The 10,732-nt window shown below is 41.4% G+C and overlaps 1 protein-coding gene across 7 annotated transcripts in view; it reads left to right on the top strand.

The window, feature by feature from the left end:
* The window catches only part of mast2 (microtubule associated serine/threonine kinase 2), a 130,278-nt gene extending 123,312 nt beyond the window's left edge, over positions 1-6,966 (top strand). For all 7 annotated transcript variants that reach the window (XM_079628677.1, XM_079628679.1, XM_079628678.1 and 4 more), the window contains 5 exons: positions 298-524; positions 609-731; positions 811-947; positions 1,058-1,242; positions 1,519-6,966. In XM_079628677.1, the coding sequence (XP_079484803.1) occupies positions 298-524; positions 609-731; positions 811-947; positions 1,058-1,242; positions 1,519-3,476 (2,630 nt within the window). In that variant the 3' untranslated portion in view covers positions 3,477-6,966. The remainder of the gene's footprint in view (positions 1-297; positions 525-608; positions 732-810; positions 948-1,057; positions 1,243-1,518) is intronic.
* Positions 6,967-10,732: the final 3,766 nt, after the last annotated feature.

The raw sequence follows: 10,732 nt of genomic DNA on the forward strand, positions 1-10,732 counted from the left end.
TAAAATTGTATAAAATATAACACAATATTACATATTTATTGAACTGGTGTATAAAATCAATATCACATTTGCACTTGTGTTATTTGTGACAAAAACAGCACTTTTTGCTGATATTGCTGAACTATATCATGATATAAATATGAGACAAAACTTATACAGGGGTATTTTTGCCCTTATATCTTGAATTTATCATCATCACAAACATGATGATATATGATGATCTCCTATCATTTAGAAGAAATGTGTGTGGCTATCACACTTTAACTGATGTTCAAATTCTTTTTTCTTCTCTTTCAGATCACCATGGTGCCTCTCCTCTTGCCAGTCCCATGTCCCCTCACTCTCTTTCGTCCAACCCCTCGTCACGTGACTCCTCTCCCAGCCGAGACCTGTCCCCAGCTGTCTGCAGTGTTAAACCCGCCATAATCATTCACAGAGCCGGCAAGAAATACGGTTTTACCCTGCGTGCCATCAGGGTTTACATGGGAGACACAGACATTTATACTGTGCACCACATGGTCTGGGTGAGTACGGCAGTTACAATTATTCTCCATGATGGAGACCGCACCAATTTGTGGTTTTGAGTGCTCTAACATATTGCTTTGCAGCACGTGGAGGATGGAGGACCTGCTCATGAGGCTGGACTGAGAGAGGGAGATCTTATTACACATGTTAATGGAGAGCCTGTCCATGGACTTGTGCACACAGAAGTTGTAGAGCTCATTCTCAAGGTACATTGGCAGCCATAATCTGATGAGCCTTGTTGCTTTTGAATTTATTGGTATTCAGAATTTTTTTTTTTTTTTGCAGAGTGGTAGTAAGGTGTCCATCTCTGCTACGCCTTTTGAGAATACATCTATTAAGGTTGGCCCTGCACGCAAAACCACCTACAAGTCCAAAATGGCCCGGCGCAACAAAAGAACGAAAACCAGAGAAGGAACAGACAGGTGATGTATAACATTTACCATCTTCCAAATACTTGCGTCCCACTGATTTCAATTCCTCAGGCTTTTATTTACTGTCCCAGTTATGGTTTGTATATGGTTATCCATTACAGTAAGAAGAAAAACTCCCTGTTCCGTAAGATCACCAAGCAGGCTACTCTTCTCCACACCAGTCGCAGCTTGTCCTCGCTGAACCGCTCAGTCTCATCTGGCGACAGTGTCCCGGGGTCTCCCACTCACATGTCCCCTCGCTCACCCACACAGGGCTGTCGTTCCACACCCGACTCTGCCCACTCAGGTAAAGCCTTTATCTTTATTTACATACAGTAATGAAGATAGCAAACAGTATTCAAATATTACATACATCATACAGACCTACTACTGTCATTGCAATTTTAATACACATACCGCCATGCCAGATAATATTCTCATTTAATTTTACATTGCAGCATCTTAAAATATTGTGTGTTAGTTCCCCATGACGTCATCATTTCTAAAATAATTTAATTCATCTCCATATTTGTTTTGTTAATCGTTCATCTGTAACCTTAAACCCTCTCTTTCTCTAATGCAGTTGGTGGGAACTCATCCCAAAGTAGCTCACCTAGCTCCAGTGTGCCAAACTCTCCTGCCAGTTCTGGTCAGATCAGACCGAGCTCTTTGCATGGTCTAGCCCCCAAACTGCAGCGCCAGTACCGCTCCCCCCGCCGGAAGTCCGCAGGCAACATCCCCTTATCCCCTCTGGCTCGTACACCGTCGCCCACCCCTCAGAACACCTCCCCCCAGCGTTCTCCTTCACCTCTTCCAAGCCACTCACTTCTCACTTCCTCAATTGGCCAGTCTTTCCCTGTCAAACTCCACTCTTCGCCTCCCTTAGTAAGACAGATATCCCGCCCTAAGAGTGCGGATCCTCCTCGCTCTCCTCTGCTCAAACGTGTCCAGTCGGCTGAGAAACTTGCAGCTTCTCTTTCTTCTTCATCCTCTTCACCTTCTCCTTCCTCTGCTGCTGATAAAAAACTGCCAGTTGGGGCCAGCCGCAAACACAGTCTTGATACTTCACATTCAGAGTTTAAAAAGGAGATGCTACAGCGAGACCCTAGTCTACAGAGCCTGCAGGAATCAGCCAGTGAGACTCTAATGGGAGGAAGAGTGTCTCCTGCAGAAAAGGGCAGCCTGCAGAAGAGTTCAGTTCGAAAACTGGGTCGGCAAGAAGGTCCTGAATCTGGAACTGGGACTCTGGGACTTGTTCCTGGGAAGAGTAAACTGAAAGACAAGCTGTCTGCCATACGCCAGGATCGCGCTGAGCGCCGTGAGTCTCTTCAAAAGCAAGATGCCATCCACGAAGTGGATTCCTCAGAGGATGAGACAGACGAAGGGTCAGAAGACAGCCAAGATGGACGCAGGACAAGCTACGTTCCTCCTAGCCATATCTTGAGGCCTACTACTGTAATGGCCTCTCCCCATACCATCAGGATCGGACCAGCAGCTCCACCAACACTGGGACTGATGCCCTCAACAGTTGCACCACCAGGCTCACCTCAGCCTGGTCAAGGACTGCAGATACAAAGCCAAAGTACCACTCAATCTCAGACACAAACTTCAACCTCAACGCCAATGCAAGCTGTAGCCAAGCCCCCAGGACAGAATCACACAACCTCTACAATGGCCCAAGCCTCCAATTCAACGCTAGCGGATGACTCGATAAAGAAAGAGTCAAAGGTACAGGACTGTAGTGTTAGCCCTTCTCCACTTCAACCCAGCCCTCTGTCCAGCACCTTTTCCACCCACGGCAGCGCCTTTACCTCTGTCAGCAAAGACCCCTTTGTCAAACCTACTACACCTCCATTGGACCTCCGGAGGACCTTCAAAACTTCTGAGCCCAGGTCCAAAACCAGTGGTAGAATGGATTCTAGCACTGCTACTGGAGTAGCCTGGGATACCCCTGTTGCTACCACACCAACCGGAGGCATCACTAAGGAGATGAAGGAGGCCGACAACCGCAGACAGGCTGCAGCCACTGCTGCTGCTACCACCTCTGCATCCACTGCCTCTGAGAGCGGAATGGACAAAGTTGTGTCTCAACTGGCCACTGTTGCTAAGAGTGTACTTGGCCCTGTCAAACTCAACATTGCAGGTACTAAAGAGGCCTCAGAGCGGACAAAGGACCAGCGTCCCCAGGTAGATGCCAACCACCCTAAGATAAAAGAATGTCGTCTGGATCGTCCTGATTCTCCTGACCGCTTGAGTCCCTCTGCTGCTTCTGGCTCCCAGTCTCCAAGGCTGACTGAATCTCCCTCTAAACAAACATTATCCAAATCTGAGCCAGCCTCAACTTCTCAGAGGTCTTTAGAGGTCCAAGGGACTTCAAAAAGGCCAGCTCCTCCAAACTCCCAAGCTGGGGAAGAGAATCAGGAAAGACCAGGGACTTCACAAAGTGGCACCACACCAAGGCCTAGGTCTGAAGCACAATCACGGGCCCAGGCAAAGCCCAATTCCACTACTTCACGAGATAAATCTAACAAGACAACGTAGCAGCCTTGCATAAAGACCCATTTTTTCCAGCTTTAATTTAACTTGCCTATTAACAGACATTTTAACACACAGTACTTGTCCTGTTTTAATGTCAGTATCCCTGTGAAAAGATTCTGGAAAGATAAGACAGAGGAAGAGATAGAGCGGTGTTTACAGATGAGCCCAAAAGCTTAATTTCAGAGAGTTTTATGCTCTGCCATTCACAAAATAATTGTGAGGTTGTGTAATTGTTTTGCTTTTCTTGTTCCTCCTTTTTAAGTATTTTTCTCAGCAGCTAGAAAACTTGGTTCTGCACCCTGAGAGCCAGAAACCCACTTACAGTGTATTACCTCTTCATATTATCTGTATATTACTTTAAGAATCTTCTGTTGTAGTAGGTATAGTTGTGCCTTAAAGCAACACCTCAACATTTCACTTGTATTTCTTTCTGCCTGTTCATCTTTGAAAGAAGACACATTGCAGCAATAAGAGTAGCGTATCCCGAGCAATTTTTACAAATACACCAGGTTGATTTCATCACACGTGTAGTATGTAAGAAAAACCAAACTGCGTTTTCCATCCTTCTCACTCATTTCATTTCTCAGTTGTCAAACAGCTGTGAGATGTATGACTATGAAAATCGACCTGAGATTTTCCCGTGGCACTGCCATCATTAATGTTGTACATGGTAACTGAAATTTGGATGTACATTGTGGAAGAATGGTGGTCATTAATGGCATGAATTACATGTTACTCTGTTTCTTATCAGAATTAAAGATGTTATTCGTAATTATATGGAATTACTATGTGTAATGAATCATGTGATTTTTGGCCATCATTCACACCCCAATAAAGCTACATATCGTAGCTAAAGACATTACTGCAAGAGCAAGTAACTTTCACATCAATATGTTTAGATCTTGTTTGGTTTAGTCCTTGTTCAAAATTCCAAGCGGACCATTTTATTTCTTACTCAGCGTGCATTTTATTTTCTCTCATTTTAATATTTGGACCAATTTGCTGTGTCTGTATATTTGTTTGGCTAATTTTTTTTCCCGTTTTTTCTTCTTCTTCTCCTTTCAGAGAGAGAGAGAGATAGTGTGTGTGTGTGTGTGTGTGTGTGTGTGTGTGTGTGTGTGTGTGTGTGTGTGTGTGTGTGTGTGTGTGTGTGTGTGTGTGTGTGTGTGTGTGTGTGTGTGTGTGTGTGTGTGTGTGTGTGTGTGTGTGTGTGTGTGTGTGTGTGTGTGTGTGTGTGTGTGTGTGTGTGTGTGTGTGTGTGTGTGTGTGTGTGTGTGTGTGTGTGTGTGTGCGCGCCTATGTATAGAGCATGTTTGAGTGTGGGTTCTTATATAATGTATATTTTTAAAAAGTCTGTTCTTTGTTAGTTTTATGCCCTAAACAATGGGAGTTTGTTTTTAATTGGTGTCCTGTCTTTGCCATATCAGCTCTGTCTGACTAGGCTCTTTGAAATATACCAGGCAAAGATGTACTTGCACAAACCCTTTTTATTTTGTGTGTAATTAATATGAAAACCAATAAATACAGTATCCAGTTAGATCCCAGACTCAATTGGGGTCTTGAGGGGTTTGACCAGTGAATGAGACTGTGGTACGCTTTCATATTATCTTGACATTACAATGTGTTAACACCATATTGTATTCAAAGCTTAACCTGTGGAACTATAATTTTTTTAACCACATTTTGCATTTCTAATGGAAACCAATCGTCTGTATTGTGTTTCTGCTCAGTTTACCACTCAATATTTATGCACAACGTTTAAAGTTCAACACTTGCCACTAATATAAAAGGGGTCTCGTTGCTCAGAAAGTCAGTTCCAAAAGTTAGGCTATTTACAACATCTACTGTGCTACTTTGTCCCTGCCCATATGGAAAATTAAAGTTGTTTTTTTTTTTTTTTTTTGACTTTATGACTGATTGTGATTGAAGTCACGTGATGATGGTATGTACAGTAGTTACACTATAACCTTATTCATGTTTTGTCCATATAAAATGTGAATGGATGTCTTGCACATTTATGCTTCTTTCGGGAATGGAGCTGTTGATCGCATTGCTGCCTGAAGCTTAATTCCTGATGAACTTAATTAACCTGGGCACCATGATCAGTGGCAAAAATGCACTTGTAGCGAGAATGGCATTTGGATCAAGTTGGAAATGCATCTGTGGACAGTCAGGTTTAATACTGTGTTTGCCCTGGTGCGTCTAGAGAACACTGATCGATCTTACACACTAGTGGCCAAGGCATAAATACACTGTTATTAAAAAAAAAGGCCTTAACCATTATGTCCGCAAGAGATGAATTACAACTCGATCCCACTCCAAAGTTACATTCTCATACCCAGAGAACTTGAATCTCCATTTAAACTAAATTTGTTGGGCTTAGAGAAACTGCCCTTAAATGTTTACATGTGTTAAACCTTGAGAGAACATTTGTAAATGGCACACTTGTGTATTAAGTCTACATAATGTGTCGTATAGCGCAAGTGCTCAGGCACGTTTTGTTGCTTTGATGATAGCAGACCACTAGTGATTTCCTTTCTGGCTGCACTGCGTTTGAGATTTTACAGGGTGTGAAGACATTAAGTAACTGTTGCATTCACTCCTAGTATCTTATTTTTTTACATGTAGTTTCTGATGACCTGCTTTACATTACATATGTGCTTTTCACAAAAAAGGAAAGCATTATAATTTTCTTAAGTACGTGTGAAAATGCGTTAAATTCATCTCTGCCCCCTGGGCTCGCGAGCTGCCGAGGGCTGTGAAAGTGAGCGCTAACTGCCTTCTCGTGTACGTGATGTGGATGATGATGATGGTTGGGCTATTTGTTGAAGTCAGGTATCAGAATGCCTGCGGTGGTCATCCATCAATGTCCCGCAGCCACATACCACCATGCACGCGCTAGTGAAATGTAATCTCACACACCGTCTAGAGCAAATTCACCCGCCACCTCTCACCTGTGGTATAGCTCGGCTCTATATGAATGAAAACCTTTGGAGCACACACACACACACGACTTGCATCTAACCATTTAGACTCCATGTCCAACCACTGCCCTCTCCTTATATCTGTGTGTCTTTGTGTTTGACCCAAATGGCAGCACAGATGAGATGGTTCACTTTAATGTAAATATTTTTAAGTCTAGTGTTCTGAGTGTCTTTAATATGAAAAGAAGTTATTTGGTGTGCAATGGCCATTGCCTTAGACACGACGCATAGATGAATGGGACGATGACTAAATATTATTTGTATTTTAAGACTTGACACTCAATTATGGTGATACAGTGGTATGGATTTAGGGCACTGTCCATGTGTCCGTCTTGCTTTGTCCAAGACTAAAGGAGAAAGTGTGCTTGTAGAGACACAAGTGGAAAGAAATGGGCAAAGAAAAAAACTTCTACAGTTAAACCAGTGCAATATCTTACAATTTTCTATTGTGGTAAGACGCATGTTTGTTGTTAATCCTACCTTATGAATAATAAAGCTTTTTTAAGTAACTCACATGTGGTTTGGCTTTATTCACTGACTATAGAGCATTAGGTTGATACAAATGGATTTGCCTAACGGATGTTGCAATTAACAGCAAATGCATAATAGTGTTGCATGCAACAGCTTTTTATTTACAGTATATAAATCGGCAAAAAAAGAAACCTCCCTTTTTCAGGGTTTTAAAGATACATTTGTAAAATCCACATAAGCTTTACAGATCTTTATTGGAAAGGGTTTAAACAAAGTTTCAATGCTTGTTAAATGAGCATAACTAACTGTTAGCACCAAATAGAATTGCAAAAAATAATGGGTGTTTTCAAACAAGTTTTTAAAACACTCCCGTCCACCATTGCGTAGGCAAACTGATTTAATGTCAGGCCACTCAAACACATCGCAACAGGTTCCAGTTCCAGTATGTGCCACAGAAATGAGCTAACCGTATGAGCAACAGTACAGTACTGCAATTATGCATATCAAGTATATACTCATCAGCATAAGCGAAACTCAAAAAAATATAGAAAAAATATATATTTGTCCTTGTCATTTTATTACAATATATATTGAGTAAACAATGTATCTTAAGTAGTTGGTTTGTCTAAAGCTCTGAAAACTTTATCTGTGCATTCTTTGGCACATTTAGTCTATTCATAAGAAAGGTGGTATTTTCCATCAGGCAGTTATTTTTAAAACCATTAAATGTGGAGTAAGAAATCTGGACATATTTTAGCTTTTAGAATCGAGGATTTCACTCCCAGCTCCATTTCTCCTTCATTTAAGCATGTTGAATGGATCCCTATGGACAGTTATTATAGGTATTTGCGCACCCACCTGTCATAAGCTTGTTTCAGGGAATTCATTGCCTTAATGAATGTAGAAGACAGTCCTCACAGGATGTATACACCATGTTAATAGACCTAGCATGCCATGGCTAAGCACTGACAAGGCGGCAATAATGAAGCCCATTACATTCTGGTGTGTGTGTGTGTTTTCAGGCCTCTCAGATGGGTTATGTTCGAGAGCAGTATGCCCTGAGGCCAAAGACAAGGGGGTCAAAGGTTAGCTGGCTTGCTTAAAAGGTGCCCACCATAGGAGATAATTGGATCCTGTCCTGCCTTCATTTGCAGTTTTCCATTAGCAGGCCTAAAATGTGCAACTTAAACCTGCTCCTCAGACCCCCTGGCTTACCCCTTGCATGCCATCTCCCTACGGCATGCAAACCGCTGGAGAATGAAGATCCTCTGTTGACCCAATGTGTCGCTTCCTCTCCCCCCTCCCCCCTCTGACAGGACGCTGGTGCCACTGATGGATTGCTGGCTGAGTCTCTCTCTGACACCCGCTCTACATGACCGGGTAAATTCATTCCATTCCTGCCTCTCTCTACACGGCCGCCCATCCCAGCATCCACTGCCTGACAGCCAGCCTAATGGGGGGACCAGGCCAAATGGATTTCAGAAGAAAAGCGAAGGAGGGCAGGGCCTCAGGGGGGCAATAATTCTCCCCTATTTCAGAATTTATTTTCCCCAATTCTCTCACTTTTTTTTCACCTCTCAGAGAAATGGAGAGGAAGGAGAGGTTTCACTGCCTATTGATTCAATTTAAATGTGACAAGTTTGAACGCAGATACATGAATCATTGTGTCTCATTTACGAGCATGAGCCACGTTGAACGTTAACCTTCCAAACTTACTCGGGTCCTCTAGAATAGATAATAGGATACATAATAAATGCTTTGATCAGTTCAAACTGATATTAGATGTTAGCAATTAGTTTTACCTGCTTATAGTATGGCATAGAAGAATGGCAGGTGGAAGCTGCATTATAGGGTAATTGCTCTCTGTGGTACCACGTGCCACGTTTAATGAGCCTTATTCTGTGTGATGAATGTACAACATAATTTGTACAGTGTGCAGACTTGATGTTGCCTGCCAGGCAAATAGTGTGAAAGTTCAGTTGCTGAGAGCAATAAATTAGCCCGTGGAGAAGAGAAATAGACTGGGGTATTGGGATTTCAGCTCGGCTAATACTGCATGCCAAGGAAATGGTGAAAGGAAGGATCTGAAAGAAATTGTGAGTGAACTGTGGCTGGAGGGTCATTAGAAAGGCTGGAACCTAAAAGAAACTAAGTATATTGCAGACTGTGAACATGAATGATTCAGTAGTTAAAGGTAGGCATGCTAGCTAGATACAACCCTCCCTCCAGAGCTCTCTCTCCAAAGCCACACCTCCTCCAAAACACATGAACGAGCCAGAGCAGATTCTGCAAAGTGTCACGAGAGGCGCCGTTAAATTACCCCATGTCTCAAAGCACATAACGTTACAACAATAATAATGAATGTAACTTAAAGACTGTTGACTTGCACTACTTGACTGATGCAGTATATATGAGAGATTAATATAAGATAGTATATTAAGATTTTCTTTTCCTAAAATTAAGTGATATGCAGTGTTTGTTTAATCTATTTTTTTTTTCAATTCATTATTTTGTACGAACACTAACCAGGCAAGACTGCGACAATTTAAGCAACACTATTAAGTTGGTCGCTTGTTTTGTATGTTTATTAAACGTATGTTTATTAATTAGGCTATCAATGGACAAGGAGTAAATAGTGGAAGTTGAGAAATATTGGAAAAATCCCTGAAGATTCAGAAGGAAAACTGAATTTGTCTGGAGAAGCACACGGTATGCGTTTTTACGCTTTGCAATGTGAGAGTGCGCTCAAACAGAGGTGTTCCGCACACACTGTAAAACCCAACAAGTTAAGCGACCTCATTTCATTTGAGGAAACTGATTACCTCAATTAAATTAAGTTTATAAAAAACAATAGTTATAACTTATGAGTACTCTGAACTTATTTTAATCGAGTCCACAAAAACAATATTTCTTAATACACAATTAAACTTTACACTGCATTTAAATACTTTATATAGCTGAAAGTTCACTATATTGAGTAAAAACAGTGAAATGACAAACTTTAAATGAACTCAGAGCACTTGCAGTTCCTGCTAGCTCACAATATCACATACTGTTATAATTGGCTTTCTTTCAGCTTTTCTCGTTCAACGCATATTCTCTTTCACTTTAATCATGAACAAATAAATAAATGAACATTAAATACTGCTTTGATGTAACTCAATTATTTTACTATCTGATGATGGAAAAGAATGCAATGAAAGATACAAAGACATGAAACAGCTACAGGGAACATTTTCAGTTGGCGTGAAAACTTAGGATACATTTTTTTTGCAGCAGCAGAAGTTCCTTTATTGTTCATGGACCTTTTTCACTGACTATTATGATGCCTATCCACAGCTATCTAATAGTAAAGTTTTTCATATTTTAATAAAAAAATAATTGTTACACATTTATAACACTATACTTACCTTGGCAGTAAATGTCAAAAAAGAAAGAAATACTTTGCACTGCTGGAAGGGTGTTTCTAATAAAGGAGGGAGTGCAAATTTGTCATAAGGGAGTGATGGCAATTTTTACATCTTTCTCTCTTCTGACCTACATAATCTCAATATTTTATCCCTTTGGAAAGTCGTGCAAGCACTATCATGGATTTTTCTTCTTCTTTTGATATTCCAGGAAATCGGAATACAAAAATGATGTGTACTGTCATCTCCCGTTCAGCACTATAGAAGTTTACACAGCTCTGACAACTTATACTTCCCCCTGGAAATCTGAAAAGGGTCCTGGAGCAAATGGGATTTAAAAAAATTATAGGCCCATTTGTTGTCATCTCCCGTTTACCCAACTATAAGGACTTCCGCT

The sequence above is a fragment of the Phoxinus phoxinus genome (genome assembly GCF_949152265.1).
Source record: "Phoxinus phoxinus genome assembly, chromosome: 11".
Classification (NCBI taxonomy): Eukaryota; Metazoa; Chordata; class Actinopteri; order Cypriniformes; family Leuciscidae; genus Phoxinus; species Phoxinus phoxinus.